The sequence below is a fragment of the Carassius carassius genome, chromosome 14, assembly GCF_963082965.1.
Source record: "Carassius carassius chromosome 14, fCarCar2.1, whole genome shotgun sequence".
Taxonomy (NCBI): Eukaryota; Metazoa; Chordata; class Actinopteri; order Cypriniformes; family Cyprinidae; genus Carassius; species Carassius carassius.
In genome coordinates, this window is record NC_081768.1 from 1,830,303 (window position 1) to 1,852,163 (window position 21,861).

The following is a 21,861-nucleotide window of genomic DNA, read 5'->3' on the forward strand; positions in this document are numbered from 1 at the left end:
AAGTCTTTTTGTTTAGGATAGCATTAAAGCAGTTTGTCTCTGTCTAAAAGAGCTAGAGGAAATCCTCAGGATTGGTCTGCTTCTCTTTTCTCATCAGACATCGATGAATGCACGGAAACTCCTCAGATTTGTGGGCCAAACGCCGTCTGTAATAACCAGCCGGGAACGTTTCGCTGCGAGTGTCGGGATGGATTCCAGTTCGCCAGCGACGGACAGACGTGTGTTGGTACGCCAGCATCTCATGAGTCAATGAGTGTTTTTCTCTGTTTGTATTCGTCACCGTTATTTGTTGAGAAAATCCCCCTGCTGTTTAGATTTTAAAATTAAAAGCAGCTGATCTGCATCACGAAATGTCCACAGTGCTAAACCAACTCTAGAGTCATGGACTAAATATAATCTAAATAAAACCATAAGACCTGATCTTCATGGGAAGACGTTAGAAACTAACACCACGTCTCTTGTTAGGTCTGGTCTTCTGTGAGAGGGAAAACCCATGAATGAGATCTTCTTTTCCATGACGAGGTTGAGCTTAAATGCCTTCTGCACTTCATTTGCACATTTATCTAAAATTAACATTTTATTTTATTCAATATTTAAATTTAATACTTTGATTTTTTTTTATGTATTCGATATTTAAATGTACTACATATTTGATATTTAAATTTAATAAATGCATAATCTACTTTTAATTTTAAGGTGTATTCCATTTATTTATTAAACATTTAAATGTGCTTAATTGTTATTAAAAGCACAAAATCGTAACAGCCCTATAATTAATTTTCTTAAAGCAATATTAAATATCTTATTCCTTTCTGTTTATTTTGAGGTATTAAGATTCACCCAGAAATACTGAACAAGTGATTTAATCAAGAAATTCTCTTTCTTTCTTTCTTTCTTTCTTTCTTTCTTTCTTTCTTTCTTTCTTTCTTTCTTTCTTTTCTTGCAATATACTAAACATAATCTAAATCATAATATATAAGACACACACACACACACACACACACATATATATATATAATGCATATTAGTATATATGATCAACTTCTGAGTTTTTTGTAAAGCAAACCATCTCTAAAGGAGATCATAAAACATCAAAGAAGCTGTAGACTTCATCAGAAGTCTCAGTTAAATGAGACATGAGATTGAGATCTTCAAGCGATCTCTTCTGAGATGTGTGATTCCTGCAGGGACAGTTAATGAATGAGTGGTGTTGTGTTGTGTTGTAGCGGTGCAGCGTCCCGTGGACCCGTGTCGCATCGGTACTCATGACTGTGACGTCCCTGAGCGTGCTCGCTGCAGTTACACCGGAGGATCGTCCTACATCTGCTCCTGTCTGCCAGGGTTCATGGGAGATGGACGCAGCTGTCAGGGTGGGACTGTGCTCCTCTAGACAGACAGGCTTTCATTCATAACATTTATTAGAATAATACACACCGCTTTAATGTTTTCCTGGCTGATCCATCAGCAGATATTTGGCCATTTTTTGGTAATTAATTTGCATGATTGATTAATTATTAAAAGTGTTCATTCGGCTTAGTGTATATTCAACAGTCTGGTCAAAAGATAGTGTACAAAAAAAAAACATATATATATATATATATATATATATAATATTTTAATTTTAATTTAATTTGAATACATTTTGTTTTAAACATATTATTATTAAATTGCATATAAATATTGGTCATTAAATCTCCTGTTGGTCAGCCACTTCTGTAAATGCAAGATTTTTTTAACAATACAAATGAAATTATATGATTTTAACTGCATAATTCATTCATTTTCAGCTTTATTACGCAGCTTTGTTGCATCAAATTTATAAAATGTATCCACTATTTAAATGTTAAACATTTGTTTAAAATGTAACATTTATTATTGAATTATAATGAATGTATTATTCAAGTATTTAATTTAGTATCATTAAAATGTATGTATTAAATTACATTTTCACTGTATTTAATTGTCATTTAAGTAAAATATAATTTCTTATTAATTATTTTTCTTTCTTTCCTTCTTATGAAGCACTGCGTATGATGTAATAAAATCAGAAACAGCTGTAGAAAATAAATTTAAAGCATTATACATACATATATTTAATGTGTATACAGTATGTATAAATGGGATCATAAATATTTTGTTTACCTTTTTATTTTTTAAACATTTTACATAATTTTTTGCAAAACATTTTTAATTTAATTGGTACATTTTCTTTGTTTGTTTCTTTCTCTCTTTCAGACATCGACGAGTGTCAGGTGAATCAGTGTCATGAAAGTGCCGTCTGCTTCAACACACCTGGATCTTTCACCTGTCAATGTAACCCTGGTTTCCATGGCGATGGTTTCCACTGCTCTACAGGTAGACCGTAGCTTTAAATGAATGACCCATAAACTTCACAAACAGCTTAGCTCGTTTATTTATAGTTCTGCTAAATCCCACTTTCTAGCATATTTGGAGAATTTCATTAGGTTTTTGGACGCTGTGGTTTGGAGAATCATCTGTGCGTCATTGCATGAGTATCTAGCCTTGAGCAACACTACAGTATCACAAAGTTTATAGGAGACAACAGCTCATTATGCTGTTATTTCGGAGCCGTTTTACCCACAGTTCATGCCACAAACAGTATCAGTTGTTCTAATGAGAGACAGCCCTCGACTCTTTAAATATTACAACACGACCTGACCCCTCGATCCCCGAGGTATGTCATGGCTTGACCCTGCCGCCGTGAAAATCAGCTTGACAGCTGCGTGTCTGCTGGGAACTGACCAGCTGCTTTGGTTTCTCAGAGTTTTAGGACCCCATGGCATCAATATTGTTGAATTTTATGAGCTTGAAGGTCATATATGTTGCCATTAAAACTGCCAAGATAAACTTTTAGCAGAAATGAACAATACTAGTCAAAATTAACTGGTCAATAATTTAGTTTGATATATATATATATATATTTGAAAGAAGTCTGTACTGCTCACCAATGCTGCATTTATTTGATCAAAATAATGAAAAAACTATTACAATTTAAAATAGCTGTTCTCAAGGTGAATATATTGTAAAAAAATTTATTGATTTGTCCTTCAAAAATTCAACTTTGCATCACAGGAGTAAATGGCACATTTAAATATATCCAAAAGATAAAACAGTTAATTTAAATAAGAATATTTGGGTTTTTTACCATATTTGGATTAAATCGGTTAAGCCTTGGTGAGCATAATAATAGACTTTATACTAAAGTATATAAAAAAAAAGTTATTATTCCATTTAATTTTTAAATATAAACGCTTCAAATGAAGTCTTTTCCTTTTCAAATAGTATTTTAAAAAGAGTGAAAATCTAATAAAAAAAATAAAATATTAAATATAATGTATCTGATTTTGAAGATTGAATTATTTTTGAAGATTTATATGTGTGTGTGTGTGTGTGTGTGTGTATTCAGACTGAAATATTTAGAGTGCCTAAGGCACGTTTGTCTTCAGTGTGTCGTGTTGATTATGAGCGCTGTCGTGATTGTGGTAGTAATGGTATTGATTAGTGTGCAGAGAGTTGAGTTTTGTTATTGTAACCTGATTTGCTTTCCAGGGACGAGCAGACGGAGCTCTTTAGACTGATGTAATGTCACGTGAGCATATCTGTCTCAGGTTTAACCCCGGAGCTGTAGCACTGATTGATTTTCAGTGGAAATACTGGAAATTCTTAGAAAGAGATGAAGTTTAATCTCGGTTCTGTTGACAATCTGCATAAGCCCAGGGGTCAAGGTTTGACAGGTTAACTTTAGCATTGAGCCTCTGCTGGATGACAGCAAATAGTTTTCACATACTTATGTGGGTCAGTCGCTTTTCATGTTAGCCAAATAATCTTTAAACTACTAATAAAGACTACAATACAATACAATACTACAATAGCATGAGCAGGGATGTAATAAATACACTACTAGTACCAGGTTTATGTGCGTTTATGTGCTACTTAACCCCTTTAAAGCTTAAAGCACTTGAAAAAAAGTCACGTATGCAGATCATTTTCCAATACTTTTGGCAGATAGCCGATTTAAATAAACAATAATAAAGTTATTTTATAATGGCAATACATTGAAGATTTAAAAATAGCACAAAAAAAACTATGTATTAATCACTGCATTTATCCCCAGAACGATGCAGTGGTAAACTTAACAGTTTATTCCATGAAAACATTTGTAAAAGGTCTAAAGCAAAAAGTTCATAATTTGTTAAAAAAATATAACATTTTACACATTAATGAATAAATCATCAGGTATATATATACAATTATTTAATTTAGGTGTCATGTTTGTGATTTCTTTTTTCATGTAGGCTATAGCTTCTAACCTCTAAATCAAAACATACTCATGATTTTATGCATCCATACTTAAAATCAGTCAAGATTTGACAGCAAGAAGAACAAGCTGAAGGTGGACTTTTGTACGATTACACTAAAAGACCTTTTACTAGATAAAAATCAGTCCAAACTATCAATCAGACGACAGAAGGCATGGAGTAGACTGAGTGTGAAACAGGTTTAACAACAAGGTTCGATCATGTTGATCACTTAGAGGCTTTGCATGTCAAATATGATCCAGTAGGTAAGGTTTATAGGGTTAACTGTGTGTGTATTTGTATCTGTGCAGAATACGATAAGACACGCTGCCAGCTGCATAGGGAGAGTGTTCTGGGCGCTGGGCCCCGGGGCCCCCGTCCTGTGCCCGGTCAGTATGTGCCAACCTGTGATGCCCAGGGCGAGTACGACCCCATGCAGTGTCACGCCAGCGCAAGGCAGTGCTGGTGCGTCGACCGTGATGGACAGGAGATCTCTGGGACGCGAACGGGACCCGGACACTTTCCTGACTGTGAGTCCTACACATGCTTTACTCATCAAAACTCTGTTCCAAAACCTACTGAGCTGCTTCGCTGTCTACAGAGAGCACTAACAGACGAACTGAAACGAACTGGAAACCGTTGCAATATTCTTGTAAGCATAAAAGTACGTATGACACATATGGCTTGCTGTAATGCATACTGGAAGGACGCATGTATTTTGCCGACTTTAGTGTCGTGAGCAGGATGACAGCAGTTCACAACCTTTTTGACTCTGATGTTGTTCAAAAGTTTGGATTCAGAGAGATTTTTCTATATTTTTGAAAAAAAGTGTCTTCTGCTCACCAAGCCTGCATTCATTTGTTTAGAAATACAGTAAAAACTGTAATATTGTAAGACATTATTTCTGTTTAAAATACATTATTTTTCTGTGAATATATTGTAAACTGAAATTTAAAAAAAAAGCTGAATTTTCAGCAAAATTTACTCCAGTCTTCAGTGTCACATGATCTCCAGAAATCATTCTAATATACTGATTCACTGCTCAAGAAACATTTCTGATTATTATCAATGTTGAAAACAGTTGAACAATATTTTTTGCAGAAACGGATACATTTTATTTTTTAGGATTCACAGATGAACAGAAAATTCAAAAGAAAAGCATTTTCCATTGATGGTGGCAAAGGGCGAGATGAGGCAAGGATATAAATGCAGTAAAAATTAATTAAAGAAAAACTATTAATAGGTAAAATTAATCCAACCAGGAACAGTGAAACATAATTCAGACAGGGTGCAGGAATGAAGGCAGCAAATACGAAGGCCCGGTCCACATAGAGATGTTTTCGCTGATCACGCATACATTCTGTATCATATAGGCGTTTCGTCCACACGGATCCACCGAGTGAAACCAATATTTTTTTGAAACCGGGTCCCAGAGTGGATAAATCTGAAAAGGCCACCCTTGTGCTTTCATGTGGACAGTGAATCCGTATATTTTCTGAAAGGATGACGTCATCAGCCCACGTCTCGCCCCTAGTCAGACACCGCTACGTAACGTAACAACAACAAAAACATGAACAAACACTGAACGCTTGTCTTTTTATTCACTAAGATCAACACTGATTAATAAATGTATTGTTCCATGTTCGTTTGTTTACCACGCGCAAGGTCTACATTTTATGACACAGAAACAGTAATATTTAGAAAATTATCAGAATAAATAGTGGTAAATATTATAAATATTAGATATTATAAAAATTTACAGAAGCTAGGAGTTGTAATATGAATTTTTTTTATATATAATTCAGGGTTTATACTTTACTACCTAAGAATTTATCATTGCAGTATATATTTTTTTTTTTTTACTCACGAATAGCAATTTCTACCCAATTAAAATACTTTAAAGCCTAGCACCACTTATTCCCAAATTATCCATCTTATTAATTTCAATGAATTTCCCAGATCTAGAAATGACACTTTTTAAAATTCCATCATGTATCTAGATTTTTCAAGAGAACAAGAATCCTGGTTCTTGAAAATATGACGTCGGCCAACATCTACACACTGTTTCAGTTTATTTCAAAGCTTGTTTAGTTGAATTTGAAATAGTTTTAAGCTATCTTGTGGGCCCTTGAAAGACTCCTGAGGCCTGTTGGATGACAAACACTGTCCTAAAATACAATCCCTACATCGGCAGCTCATTAGGTTTGGGAACAAAGCCACTGCTGCAGCTGATGAAACTACAATTATGATATCCACATATGACATCAATACCAATTTTTGTACTAATGCATGTGCATGTGAATTGCCATAGTTATATGAATGAAATCATTTATATTCATGCATCTTCTGTTCCTCAGGTCCTGGTCATGATGGCCGTCCCCCGATTGGACCAACACCCGACCCTAACATCAGTCCTTTGCCTCCTGGCAGTCACATCCTCTTCGCCCAGAGCGGAAGGATTGAGTATATTCCTCTGGAAGGTCACAATCTGAAGAAGAACGAAGCCAAGACTGCACTGCACCTCCCGGTAAAGTCTCTACCTCAATATGGAAAAACACAGTTTGCACTAACATCTGAGAGTGCAACACGTACTTCTGGTTTGTTCTGAAGTGTTTCAGGCCAAATCATTCACAAAACTGCTTCATGCTCTGTACAGTCTGTAGATTCTGCTCTGATTTATTCCCTGCTGGAAGCTCTGGAATGCATTGATGGAGAGACTGTTTAGTGATGTTAGTAACTGAACGTGTCCCTGTGGTTTGTGTTCTGCTCGTAGTTCGTCTCTCTCAGTTGAACTGTTGATAACACCGAGCCAGAGAACTGCTGGGGGCTCGCTGGGGAATTTTAGAATTGCTTAACTTTGTTATTCTTGGAAATATTAGTGTGAGAGAAATTGTTTATCAGAGCCATATGCTGCCTCTGCTGATTACATAACCTCCATTGGCCTTTTACCGTAAGAATGTGAGGAGGGATCCAGGAGAAACAGCTGAATATTTACAAAGGAGAATGATGTTAACACTCGTGTTTTCTGCAGGCGTCTTTGACTAAACTGTTTCTTAAGTATAACACTGTATTCAAGATTTTTTAACGTTTTTGAAAGAAGTATCTTGTGCTCTAAAAGCTGCATTTATTTGGTCAAAAATGCAGTACGTTTTGTGAAATATTATTAGTCCAAAGTAACTAACTGATTTCTGTGTGTATAAAGTGTAAAATGTAATGAGTTTTCAGCATCATTACTCCAATCTTCAGTGTCACATGATCCTTAAATGACATTTTAGACACATTTGGTCTTTTTTTCTGTTTTGCAAATGAAATGGTTCCAAACAAAGCTGGAGAAGAGCAACACTGTGGTGTATTTTTCCTGAATTTATTTATCAAGTGAGCCAGTTGTGTAATGAGCCATTCATAAAGAGTAAAGACAGTCAACTTGCTTCATACAAATTGAATTGGCCATTTTGAAAGAATAGTTTACTGAAGGGTTCAATTAACCATTCTGGAAAATAGACACTTGTCGCCACCTACTGGTGAATTTAGTGTCATATTTATTTATCCTAGCCTCACTTTTGATCAATTTAATGCATCACTGCTAAATAAAAGCACTCTTACTGATTTCTGATTATATTGTCAACTGATTGTGTTAAGCTACACATGCATCATATGCACAGGGTTTACATTTTCATCCACTGACCCCTGAACTGGACTTTTTAGGTCCTATTAAATGCAGTACTGTGGGAAATAATAAGTCTGAATAAATCTACATCCCATCTGCTCTTATTTACAGCTCACATGCTAACATTTACTATAATGACTAACATCAGCGAAGCTGATTAATCAAGAAAAAATGCATTGGTAACAAAGCTGGCCCAAGAGTCATTGTGGTTTCATGATTTTTGTCTAGACAGCTGTTCACAGACAGACTGATATATGAATGCCTGAAGGCCGCTTTAGAGTCGTTCCATGCATGTTTTTTTTAATCATTTTTGCAGGAGAAAGTGGTGATTGGAATTGCTTTTGACTGCGTGGAGAAGATGGTGTATTGGACGGACATCAGCACACCTGCCATTAGCAGAGCTAGTCTACGAGGAGGAGAACCCGTCCACATCATTACATCAGGTAGTGCCAATTTTAACCAATAGATCACCCAAAAATGACTCATTGGATCGTTCCAAACTTATTCACCGTCTTCTGTGGACCACAAAAGATGAGTTTTGATTTCCATGGACCTTAAGAAGTTGTCTGACACTGATTTTTGTGTCAGATCTCAGCAGTCCTGAAGGCATCGCTATCGACCATGTGGGCAGAAACGTGTTCTGGACAGACTCCATGAAGGACAGGATTGAAGTGGCCTCATTGGACGGATCCCAGCGCCTTGTCTTGATTAACACAGACCTGGTTAACCCCAGAGCCATCCTAACTGATCCCACCAATGGGTGCGTGACTAACTAAAAACACCCAGCATCTAAAATTAACAACAGTCGTTTTGGCAAGTAAAGATAGTTGGATAGAAATGCAATGCAAATCAGTAAGATTGATAAGAATTAAGTGATAATCTGACCCTTGTAAGACATGTGAGCAATTCAATATTAAATGTTTCTTTACACACTCCAAATTTACACTGCAACAGTAAAATTTAGGAGTTTGCAGGCTTTAATATGGCATTAGGTCTGTACACTGAATTTTGAGCAGGCTTAAAGGGATAGTTCACCCAAAAATTAGTCCATGTTTTACTCACCATCAAGGGATCCTATGTGTACATGACTTTCTTCTTTCAGAAGAATCCAGTCGGAGTTATATTAAAAAAATCTCCTGGCTCTTCCAAGCTTTAAAATGGCAGTGGATGGGTGTTTTTTTTATTTTTTTTATGCGCTACGCCTAGATCATCTTCAGGGAACGGCTTCTGCCTACAACATTGAGTGGAAGTTCGAGAAAAAAGATTCTAACATTTTAAATTTGGATATTTTTCTTGCAAAAACACATTGATTCGCTACTTTATTCACCCCTCAGAGTCATGTGAGGCACGATTTATTAATTATGGATGCACTTTGACGTCTTTTGGACTGCTGAATGAAAACACCCATCTACTGCCATTACAAAGCCAGGACATTTTTAATATAACTCCAACAGGATTGGTCTGAAAGAAGAAAGTCATATACACCTGGGATGCCTTGAGGATTAGTAAAACATGGACTAATTTTCATTTTGGGGTTAACTAACTCTTTCATCTGTCTGTGTAAAGGCACCCTTAATTCTGCAGCATAATAATTCAAAATAAAGTTTCATGGCTGATATTTATGGTGGTTGCTTTTTCTCATTTTACCCGCATTCGTTTTAGACCATGATTACAGCTTTGTTTCTAATCCTACATGAAATCATGTTTACACTCATTCGTAGGGATTCCCAAAGTACCATTTTTTCTGCAGTGAAATAGTTATTGTCTTTTTCTTCCTCAGCTACATCTACTGGGCCGACTGGAACAGGGACGCTCCCAAAATTGAGATGGCTTACATGGATGGCACAAATCGGAGAATCCTGGTCAAGGATGATTTGAGCCTCCCCAACGGTTTAACTTACGACCCCCAGACGTCTCTGCTGTGCTGGGCGGATGCTGGTGTGGCTCCAGTTCACTGAGAAACATTTACAAGTGCAATAAAGTCACAGCTGTTTGAGTGTCTCATGGGAAAACAAGTCATTGTTTAACTCATTAAAGACACAAGCTCCATAAAACGCTTCGTTTGGTTGATGCATTTGTGTTGATGATGGTGTTTGGTGTTTCTGATGCAGGTACACATAAAGTGGAGTGCATGAATCCGCAGCAGGGCAGTCGGAGGCAGCTCATGGAGGGAATTCAGTATCCCTTCGGACTGACTACTGATGGAAAGAACCTCTACTACACGGACTGGACGAGGTGAACTTTCACTGAAACAACATCACGCTTTTATTGAGTGACGAAACCTTCAAATGTTTTGAAAGAAGTCTCTTCTGCTTGCCAAGGCTGTAAAAGACTGTTAAAAAATGTGAAATATTATTACAATTTAAAATAAGTATTTTCTATATGAATATATAGTAAAATGTAATTTATTTCTGTGATGCGGCGCTGAATTTTCATCATCATTATTCCAGTCTTCAGTGTCACATGATCTTCAAAAATCAGTATAATATGCTGATTTGACGTTTAAGAAACATTCTGAAGATTGTTAATCAAAATAGAAAGCTTTATTAACATGATAACTGTTTTGAAGTCACTTTTGATCAATTCTTAATGAATGCAGATTTTTGAATGGTAGTGCATTATAACAGAATAATAGGAATAACTGCTGGGTTCAGATATTCACCCAAAGTCATGCAGTTTAACTCTGGTCTTGCTAGTGTTGCTCAGTTGTGGTTTAGGATGAGAAAGAAAGGTCAAGGTTCAGTCTAAAGCTGTGAGCTCAGCAGCTCTCGGTTCTTCTGATGTGTCTGTTTGCTAGCGCCGGTTCCCTCAGTAGCATGCACTGATTTGGCGCTTTAAGCCTGAATGTGTTTGCTATGCAGAGGTCGGGTCAAAAGGCCTGTTTCAAGGCTTGTGGCAGCTGCGTGTGATTTCACGGGCCTCTGATCTTCCTACAGCCTTTTGCTCTTTGTTAGTGGAGAGTATAGCCATTTGTGATAATAAACAGTACACAAACAACTGACATGTCAAAGGACGGGATCCATTACAGTAGAGGGAATCTGGGAGGAAAACATGCTTAATTTTTAAGAAAATTATGCAAAAAATAAAAAAAAATTCTGTGTGAATATATTGTACAATGTTATTTATTTTTGTGATGTGCAGCTCTGTATTTTCAGCATCACAACTGTTTTCAACATTTATAATAATCAAATGTTTCTTGAGCAGCAAATCAGCATATTATTCTGATTTCTGAAGATCATGTGACACTGAAGACTGGAGGAATGATGCTGAAAATACAGCGGGGCATCACAGAATTAAATTTAATTTTACAACACATCTATTTTAAATCGTAAAACATTTCACATTTGTTACTGTATTTTGTTATAGATACAGATGTGGATGAGCAGAAGACATTTCAAAACACTTAAAAATCGAATGTTTATGTATCATAAAGGCAGATCGCAGTGTTTTCCTGACGGTTTGTGTGTTCGTGTTGATCAGGCGTGCTGTAGTCGTAGTTGATCGATATGCGAGGCGAGAGGTGGATGAGTTCCAGCCCCAGAAACAAACGCGTCTGTACGGGATCACCACGGCACATGCCCACTGCCCTTCTGGTATGATTTCTCTCTCATATAATCGACTTCTTATTCCTACAGTGGTGGCCAAAATTGTTAGAAAACTTGGTGTATTTAAGAAGTTTCACTTGGCTTGAGTTGCAGGAGGCATGGGATAACATTGAAGTTCTCAGGAAATATATTGACACTATGTCAGAGAGAGGTGGACATACCAAACATTAAAGTTAAAAGTTAATATAAAAACAGTATGACTCATCTGATATTTGTTGCACGCAGAGCAACCATCTGCATGAACATTATGAAATGAAATCATGTTTTGGAGTCATGTGTTCTAACAGTTTTGGCCACCACTGTAAAAATTCTTCATGAATGTGTCAGTTTTTAATGCTCCATGACTGCAGCTAATGTGAGATACTCTGTTCTCCATCAGGTCAGAACTACTGCTCCAGCAATAATGGCGGCTGCACTCACTTTTGTCTGGCGACTCCTGCTGGGCGCTCGTGCAGGTGTCCAGATAAGGCTGCGGGACTGGGCTGTGTGGAGCGAGAAGGCTGGAACTGAAGATTCAGAGATGTGAGCTGACCTCCGGCGATGAATGATATGGCAGTTCCATCTGAATGCTTCCGTTACACCGTGTTTTGTCTGAAGGATGCAATAAAGCCACACTCAGTGTTAAAGATTTTTAAATGCATCTGTGCCTTAAATAAGATCATGGTGCTAGAGCAGCTATTGCTAATGAGGTCATTGTGAATTTAGTTTCGTGACTTTTCAAACAATTTTCAGCAAAACTAACAGTGTTACCCTGATACTTGAGAGTATCTCTTTTAAAAGATAAAGAAATGATACGATTGTGAAATAGCCTGACATTAATCAATGTTTACATCACATCTTTTCAATAAAATCATATTTTGTTTATTTAGCCTGGTCATTTTTATGTTGTTATAGTGCTTCTTTTGTAATAATATAAAATACACAGAAAATAGCAACCACCAGAGGGAAGCAGCTGCCAAAAATCAGGTGAAAACTTCCTGTACAATCCATTCAATTGTCTAGTTATTCTTTCTTACTGTATTTATTTCACCTTGTAGGTCATTTAATAAATCATACCATTCTTTAATTTATGTTATGAATATTTGTATGTCCTTATTGTTATTTGTATTGTTATTTGTAACATTTACAAGTTGTCTTATCAAGTATTCTGGCCAGTGAAAAATTCTTAAATGTGCGTACTTTGAAAAAATGATTTTATCTTATCTTAAATTTTGCAAATTCATTTCATAATATCATACATTTATGTTATAAGTAGTTAATGTGTGTTTTATAGAATAAGGTCAATTAAAATAAGAGCTAAAAAAAAAGGGCAATAAAATTGTTTTATAAAAATATATTTTAGGCAATGAACAAAAAAATAATAGATACAACAACTGGACAATAAATATTACAGAACAAAATAGGATTATGACTTGTATGTGCAAAAAAATTATATAGGTGTGCAGTAAACAGTATACAGTATTATGTTTGTCTATACTTATCATTTTATTCACTGTGTTACTTTTGTATAATAGTATATTGATATTTGTATTACATTTGACGCTTAAATATGAATGAATCTGTGTACAATAGAACTGTGACGTCATGGAACAGTGGTCAGGCTTGATTCCGCATGATTTCCACAAACACTGTCTTATTCTTAGAGGACTGTGTGTGGCATGAGTCTAACAAAACACATAAAGAGAAGCTCCGAGACTGGCGAACATTATTATTATTATTATTCTTTACTGTGAACTGCACGCAGCCGCTGCGTAGTGGCGTCATCACGTCAGCCCCGCCCACAGCGGGAACAAAAAAAACGTAAGCGTCGAAGCCCCGCCTTAACGGGGGGACACGATTGACGTCATTCGAGCGATTGGCGAAAGGGAGCGTCCTGAGAGGCCACTGATGTGACCAACAGTCTAACTCAACCAATAGCCGCTCAGGATTCTGTTTTGTGGGCGTTATTTCCTGCACTGTTTTGCATGTAATTTTTTTTCTTCTAAATTGCTTGTGTTTATGTTAGAAGGAAGACCGGAGACGAGGTACGTAAATTGCCATTGTTTTTAGATATCGGATATTGCGCTCACATGTTTAATATTGATATTTGATAATTAAACAGGCATGGTTGGCATTCGTTGTACCTCATATTTGACATAACTAAATCAGTGAGTGTTAGCCTAACCTGTGCTGCGGGAGATTCTGCGTCTGCCGCTGAGTGAAATGATCCAGATAACGTTACACGCAAACATGAGTCTTTCTGCAAATACGGACCATTTTTTGTAGTTAATGCATTCAGACTGGTTCATTCATGCTAGTGTTGACGCTGAGGTTAATATAAGCCCCAACTTATGTGTATGCACTAATATCAATGCTTCATATGTGTGCCTGCAACTGTAACTTGACAGCAACTGTCAGCCAGACCGGAATAAACTGACATGAATGCGAATAGATCAGTTCGCGCCAGTCGTGAATTCAAAAGTTCTGTTTCACCTCTGTAGGCAGTAACGGTTTTAACGGTTTTCACGTCTCCTAACGTTAATCCGGTTGAACACCTAGTACCTAAAACCGCTGGATTTTAGAGCTTCGGTCACTGCTGTGGATGAACCGGAGCCGGTGGCGGTCAGCTGGACATGGCCAGCTCACACCTGGCTGATCTGTCCCAGGCCTGGGAGAACTACACGGACTGCCGCGCGCAGGGCGCAGATCTGCAGGTGAGTCGTGAGAGCTAACATTAACATTAAATTAATTACTAACTTAGTCTATGAGCAAACTTTTTGGTATGTGGTTTTGTCAAAGATTTGCTTGGGAGTTGAGGAAAAAATCTTAAGTTTGAAAGCTGTGTGTTTGCAAAGGTGTTCTGGTTTAGTTACTAGACAAACAGATTAACTAGTTCTTATTTTACTAGTTCTAGATCTGTATATTTACTTGGGCGTTCTCGGTTACAGTTACATTTACATATAATAATTTAGCAGACGCTTTTATCCAAAGCGACTTACAAATAAGAACAATAGAAGCAGTCAGGTCAGCAAGAGAACAACAACAGTATACAGGTGCCATGACAAGTCTCAGTTAGTCTAATATAGAACGCATAGCCAGGTTTTTTTTTTTTTTTAAATAAATGAAAAGACAAGAAAAGGAAAACTGCTAGTATTAGTTGGTTAAAAGCTGTCGAAAAAGATGAGTCTTTAGATGTTTCTTGAAAATGAGTAAAGACTCAGCTGCACGAATTGAGACTGGGAGGTCATTCCACCAGCTGGACACAGTCCAGGAAAAGGTCCATGAGAGTGATTTTGAACTTCTTTGGGATGGCACCACAAGGCGTCGTTCACTTGCAGAGCGCAAACTTCTGGAGGGCACATAAGATTTAACCAGTGAGTTTAGGTATGTTGGTGCCATGCCAGTAATCGTCTTTTAGGCTAGCATCAGTACCTTGAATTTGATGCGAGCGGCTACTGGTAGCCAGTGTAACCTGATGAGGAGAGGAGTAACGTGAGCTTTTTTTTGGCTCATTGAAGTCAACCCTTGCTGCTGCATTCTGGATCAACTGCAGAGGCTTGACAGTACATGCAGGAAGAGCCAGGAGAGCATTACAATAGTCCAGTCTGGAGAGAACAAGAGCTTGGACAAGAAGTTGGGTGGCTTGCTCTGACCGGAAGGGTCTAATCTTCCTAATGTTGTATAAGGCAAACCTGCAGGACCGGGTCGTTGTAGCAATGTGGTCTGTGAAGCTTAACTGATGATCCATCACAACTCCTAGGTTTCTGGCTGTCCTCGAAGGAGTAATGGTTGACGAACCCAGCTGTATAGAGAAGTTGTGATGAAGCAATGGGTTAGCTGGAATCACCAGGAGTTCTGTCTTCATAAGGTTAAGCTGAAGGTGATGGTTATTCATCCAGCTAGAAATGTCACTCAGACAGGCTGAAATGCGAGCAGCTACCGTCGGGTCATCTGGTTGGAATGAGAAGTAGAGATGGGTGTCATCAGCGTAGCAGTGATTAGAAAAGCCATGCTTCTGAATGACAGATCCTAATGACATCATGTAGATGGAGAAGAGAAGTCCAAGTACTGAGCCTTGAGGAACCCCAGTAGTAAGGTGTTGTGACTTAGAAACATCACCCCTCCAAGACACACTGAAGGATCTGTCGGAAAGGTAGGATTTAACGCACAGGAGTGCGGTTCCAGAGATGACAATCTTCTGAGGGTGGACAGGAGAATCTGGTGATTAACGGTGTCAAAAGCAGCAGACAGGTCCAGTAAGATGAGTACTGAGGATTTTGAAGCTGCTCTTGCTAGTCGCAGGGCTTCAGTAACCGAGAGCAGAGCAGTCTCAGTTGAGTGGCCACCTTTGAAGCCAGATTGGTTGCTGTCCAGGAGGTTGTTCTGTACAAGGAATATAGAAAGCTGGTTGAACACCGCTTGCTCAAGTGTCGTTGCAATGAATGGTAGAAGGGATACCGGTCTGTAGTTTTCAAGAAGCGCTGGATTTAGAGATGGTTTCTTGAGCAGTGGGCTTACCCGAGCCTGCTTGAATGCTGAGGGAAATGTTCTAGAGTGAAGAGAGGAGTTGATAATGTGAGTAAGCGAAGGTATGACTGAAGAAGAGATCGCTTGAAGGAGGTGAGTGGGGATCGGATCAAGTGGACAAGTATTAGGATGATTGGACAGGAGAAGTTTGGAGACGTCCATCTCTGAGAGTGGGCAAAAGGAGGATAAAGAGTGTGCGTCGGTCATTGTGAAGTTATCCTCAGTCTGCGGTGTGGAGAATTGGTGACTGATGGTTCTTGTCTTATTTGTGAAGAAAACTGCAAAGTTGTCCGCTGTAAGAGTCGATGGAGGAGGTGGTGACGGTGGATTAAGAAGAGAAGAGAAAGTCTTGAAGAGTGTCCGAGCATCACAACAGCTGTTTTTTTGTGGTCACAATTTTGTTGTGCTAGTAGGATGTTTTAGCCGTGAAGACATTTGCAGAGAAGGAAGAGAGGAGAGACTGATACACACTGAGGTCGGTAGAGTTTCTTGATTTCTGCCATTTCCTCTCTGCAGCCCTGAGTTTAGAGCGATGTTCACGGAGAACCTCGGACAGCCAGGGGGCAGATGGGGCGGTGCGTGCTGGTTTAGACAACAGTGGGTAAAAGTTGTCAAAGCAAGATGTTAAATTGGAGCAAAGAGTGTCCGTAGCACTGTTCGTGTCCAGAGCTGAAAACTGAGAGAGTGCAGGAAGCGAGGATGAAACCACAGAAGATAGGCGCGATGGAGAGAGTGAGCATAGGTTCCGTCGAAAGGTGACCTACGTTGGAGTGTGAGCCGCTTCAGGAGTAAGTGCTAGGTTAGCAGTAATGAGGAAGTGGTCTGAGGTGTGCAGCGGAGCAGCTGAGGAGTTGTCCACAGAGCATCAGCGCGTGTAGATGAGGTCCAGTTGGTTGCCTGATTTGTGATAGTCGCTGTAGTAGACACTTGCTTGAGATCAAATGAGGCCAGCAGAGTTTTGAAGTCAGCAGCCTGGGGTTTATCTAGGTGGATGTTGAAGTCACCAAGCAGTACCAGAGGAGTACCATCTTCAGGAAATTTTGATAGCAGCACATCCAACTCCTCCAAGAAGTTTCCCAATTGACCTGGGGGACGATAAATGACCACAAAGTGGATTTTAACAGGGTGGGTTACAGTAATAGCATGTGATTCAAATGAACCGTTACCTGTAGGTGATGGCTGAAGATCAAATTTCCATTCTTTTGATATAAGGAGACCTGTCCCTCCACCCCTCCCAGTGGTACGAGGAGTGTGGGAACAAGTGAAATTAGTGGAGAGGGCTGCAGGGGTGGCAGTGTCTTCAGGTTTGATCCAAGTCTCAGTCAGTGCCATGAGGTTGAGACCGGAATGAGTAGCAATAGGAGAAATCAAGTCTGCTTTGTTAACTGCAGACTGGCAGTTCCAGAGACCAACTGGAATAGAGAGCGTAGTAGTAGAGGTCAGAGGGACAGGCCGTAGGTTTGTCAGACAGGCCTTCCTGCGATGTACGTAGCGTGCTCTTCGAGTGTTAGTAGTGATAGTAGAGATCTGAAAGCACATAGTGACTACAAGTGTAAGAAATATTTGAGGAAAAGCTATACAAAAAGTAAAGAAAGGGGCAAAAAGCAATACTCAAGTGCCCTGTCGATGTCCTTGCTCGGTGGAGTCACGTAGGTAGAGTCGTTGGTCTTTACCCTCCTTGGTCTTTACCCTCGTTGGTCTTTACCCTCGTTGGTCTTCACACGAGGTCTGCCGCGACCGCTGCGGTGGTGAAACTTAGCGCTTTTGTATTAGCCTGATTATCTGTGATTGAAGTCAGCTGGCCATGCCTCACTATTTAGCAGATCGAAACCAGGCAGTCCCGTGATAGGCAAACGCAAAACCAAGCGCCACTTTCAGCACGTATTTACCTGGGTAAGACACACAATTTAAACCAAAAACTTTCCTAGCAATGACAATCACACAGAAGTCTAATGAGAAACCAAGACAAAACACTCACAAGCTGCTGTCCTTCTCTGTTGCTGGCTGTTTCTTCTGTAGGATGATTGGGGTTAAATTACGAGTCAAACAGATTAACCGTTTCAGAATAACTAGATTTAAATTTGTAGATTTACGTTTCTAGGGAGATCTGGGTTGCTAGAAAAACAGATGATCTTAGTTCTGATTTACTAGATCAACATCTATAAACTTAAACCAAGTTATAGGGTCTACATCTGTAGACTTAACGTTACTAGGGTGTTCAGGGTTTCTAGACAAACAGATCAACTAGTTCTGGTTTACTAGCTCTAGATCTGTTGATTTACTAGGGAGATCTGGTTTCTAGAGAGACTAATTAACCAGTTCTGAGTTATTAGATCTGTGTATTTACTAGGGAGATCTGGGTTACTAGAAAAACAATACTAGATTTCATTCATTAGATCTGTAGATTTACTATTTTACTATTTGTTTTGGGTGGCTAGACAAACAAAACTGACTAGTTCTGATTTACTAGCTCTTGAGCTGTAAATTTACTAGGATGTTCTGAGATAATGTATATAGATAGCTTTATTAGTTCTGATTTACTAAATCTAAATCTGTACACTCACTCAGGTGTTCTGGGTTATTAGACAAACAGATTAACTAGTCCTGGTTTACTAGATCTAGATCTGTATGGTGCTCTGGGTTGCTAGACATATTTACTAGATTTAATGCACTAGATCTGTAGATGTACTATTTTGTTTTGGGTTAACGTAGTAGACAAACAAATTGACTAGTTCTGATTTAATAGCTCTTGAGCTTTAGGTTTAAAATTTCCAGTTAAATTCTTGAATCCCTTTAAAAGTAGTATTGTGATGGTATAGTGATTGTATGAGTTTGTAGTAGCAATACCATGGTACTTTGATATAAACCTGAATAATAACAGAATAATTAATTACCATGGATTTCCATGGTGTTCACTGATAATTGAAAAAAATTCTATGCTATAACCATGGTACATGTCCAAAACACAACTGTACCATGGACTACAATGGTCAGGTTTATACTTGCATCTATGATTTAGGCTTTTTAAAATCAAACAAGAAGAAAACATTTACAGAACACGCATAGATATAAATACTTGGATGATTACACAGAGATATAATGCTTAAGCACTTCTTGATCATATTTGTCTTATCGCGTGTCTGCTGAGAGCAGCTGTCCTGCGGCGCCAGCCAAGAATAGTTCAGATTATGTTGAAAGTTAGTTTGATTCTCAGTGTACTTTGCTAGGTTGGTGTGTGATTTACAGTTAACTGTGAATTCTATTATAAGATGCACAAGCAAAGTGTCAGAAATAATCAGATTTGACTGTTCTTGGTTGCCATCAGTGCATTTAGGCCGAGATCAGATTTTTGTAATTCATTTTGATAGACGGGTTGGTGCCTGTTCATGAAAGAGTTCACTTTGCTTTAGTCGGATTGTTTAGCCCAAGCAGCTAAAACACATCCAGATGGATCTGTCAAAGCCCTTCTGGATGTTTGGGTGGAGTAGAATAATGATGACCTATCAATCCAATCACGAAAATTCAAAGTATCTGCCGATACTGATCCAATCCGATACCAGCACAGTTAATTTTTTTTTAAATCAATGCAGAATTTCTATACTTCTCTGTGTTGCCCTGGTCGTCATTCTTTTGTGTAAAACACAATCTACTTACATAAAGACTACTTCATTTGAATGAAAAATAACAAATGAAAATAATATATATTATCATAATCTATGACAAAAATACTATTATAAACTAGGTTAGTGGATAATTCAGCAGCAAAAGATAATCTAGAAAAATCATGAAACATTTTTATTTACAAATAAAAGTGAATAAACCTAAAACTGGTCCAATGTTACACATTGCTCTTTGTATTGTTGCAAAATACATTCATGAAAAAACAAGTAAATACATTTATATGTAAATATATGCTATAAAATTAAAAGGCATTTCTTTTAAATGTATAGCACAGTAATAAAGGTAGCAACATATGATAGATAGGACAGAACAAAAAAGACTATTAAGGGTATGGCATGTCAAAACTTCTCCAGGGCCCAGAGGGGGCCACAATATAGTGTATAGACACAGTATAGGACCACCACATAGGCATACACCACGGTTAGAGGGTTTCCTTGTCATGATGTTTATGTAAGATTGAGGGTGTGTTTCTGTTCATGTGTGTTTGTGGCAGTGCGCTTCACACTTTCTGTTTCCTGCAATATAGTTTCACCGCGATGACAGTTCCTCTCATTGCCAGTGACTAGTAAACACTGTGACGACTGGGTCTCCCTCCCTGTTGAAATGCTGTTTCCATTCGTTTATCCAGGTTCTTTCAAATTATTTATTGCTATCAATCTGGTGAACTGCTAATTTATGTACATGGGATTGAGCTTATTTATGTTTCTGAAATTAAGTATGGTTATTTTCGAAATGCACAATATTATTGCTTTAGATAGTCTGTATATGCATAGATTTGTCTATGCACATATGACCAAATACATTTGCTTGTGTTGTAAACAACAGCCAAAGCATACTGGAAACAGTATCCCATAATGCAATGCTTTTGACCTTCCATTTCCAGTGTAATAGATGAACCAGAAGTAAAATCAACCTGTTTTGCCTTTATATGAGATGGGGATAAGTTAGAGAGTTGAAGCCCACTCACACTAGTGTTAATTTCGTCAGACGAGACTAGACAAGACGAAATATGTTCGTCAACGACTTTTTTTTTCATGACTGAGACGATGACAAGACTGCACCACTGTCCAAAAACGCTAAGACTAAATTAACATGCATTATTGTTGATGAAAAAAGACGAGATGAAAATGTTTTGTATAAAATAAAAACTAAGATAAAATCTCTTCATTTTCGTCTACAATCGTCTCTGCTTTTTCATCAGCTGTTACGCCTTTAAAACATTCAGAACGAGTTTGTGGTTTCGCGCTGTTGCTCAAGTTACAGGTCTCATACTACTGTTGCTGCCAGCCTGTGGCTGCAACACGAAACTGCAGCGAACATGAGTAACAAGCAGTAGCACTGCTTCCTACACGCAGAGTACGCAGTTTGTGTAGGGCACCAGCTTCCAGGGGGCACCATCCCAGTTGCTCAACAAAAAATATTTTGTATTATTATATTATTAACATATACGTATACATAAACAAGCATGTAAACCTGAACATATATATACATACCGTATTTTCCGGACTATAAGTCGCCATTTTTTTCATAGTTTGGCTGGTCCTGCGACTTATAGTCAGGTGCGACTTATTTATCAAAATTAATTTGACATGAACCAAGAGAAATGAACTAAGAGACATGAACCAAGAGAAAACATTACCGTCTACAGCCGCGAGAGGGCGCTCTATGCTGCTCAGTGCTCCTGTAGTCTACACTGAAGACATAGAGCGCCCTCTCGCGGCTGGAGACGGTAATGTTTTCTCTTGGTTCTTGGTTCTAAATAAATGCGACTTATAGTCCGGTGCGAATTATATATGTTTTTTTCCTCATCATGACGCATTTTTTGGACTGATGCGACTTATACTCAGGTGCGACTTATAGTCCGAAAAATACGGTAATCATAAAAAATAAGTTTTACGGTGAAGACAGACAGACACGTGACGCGCCATTCCCGCAGCTGCGCGCGCACTCGCTCTCACCTCATGTTTGCGGCTGACTGCAAATGATAATAACTGATGTACCACTATACCCGAGAAAAGACAACAGTAGTCCGGAACAGAGATGAGAAAAAGAAAAAAGCCCAAGATGAGGCCCTTGCATCACT

The 21,861-nt window shown here is 38.3% G+C and overlaps 2 protein-coding genes across 3 annotated transcripts in view; both read left to right on the forward strand.

Annotated features, from left to right (window-relative positions):
• Nucleotides 1–12,457, forward strand: part of nid1a (nidogen 1a) — a 35,984-nt gene extending 23,527 nt beyond the window's left edge. The window contains exons 10-20 of the mRNA XM_059565670.1: nt 98–226; nt 1,227–1,370; nt 2,236–2,355; nt 4,631–4,849; nt 6,677–6,846; nt 8,303–8,429; nt 8,575–8,746; nt 9,767–9,924; nt 10,098–10,221; nt 11,467–11,579; nt 11,971–12,457. Of these exons, the coding sequence (XP_059421653.1) occupies nt 98–226; nt 1,227–1,370; nt 2,236–2,355; nt 4,631–4,849; nt 6,677–6,846; nt 8,303–8,429; nt 8,575–8,746; nt 9,767–9,924; nt 10,098–10,221; nt 11,467–11,579; nt 11,971–12,101 (1,607 nt within the window). The 3' untranslated portion in view covers nt 12,102–12,457. The remainder of the gene's footprint in view (nt 1–97; nt 227–1,226; nt 1,371–2,235; nt 2,356–4,630; nt 4,850–6,676; nt 6,847–8,302; nt 8,430–8,574; nt 8,747–9,766; nt 9,925–10,097; nt 10,222–11,466; nt 11,580–11,970) is intronic.
• A 1,686-nt stretch (nt 12,458–14,143) lies between these two features.
• The window catches only part of lyst (lysosomal trafficking regulator), a 98,258-nt gene continuing 90,540 nt past the window's right edge, over nt 14,144–21,861 (forward strand). For both annotated transcript variants that reach the window (XM_059565665.1, XM_059565666.1), the window contains exon 1: nt 14,144–14,284. In XM_059565665.1, coding sequence (XP_059421648.1) covers nt 14,204–14,284 — 81 coding nt within the window. In that variant the 5' untranslated portion in view covers nt 14,144–14,203. The remainder of the gene's footprint in view (nt 14,285–21,861) is intronic.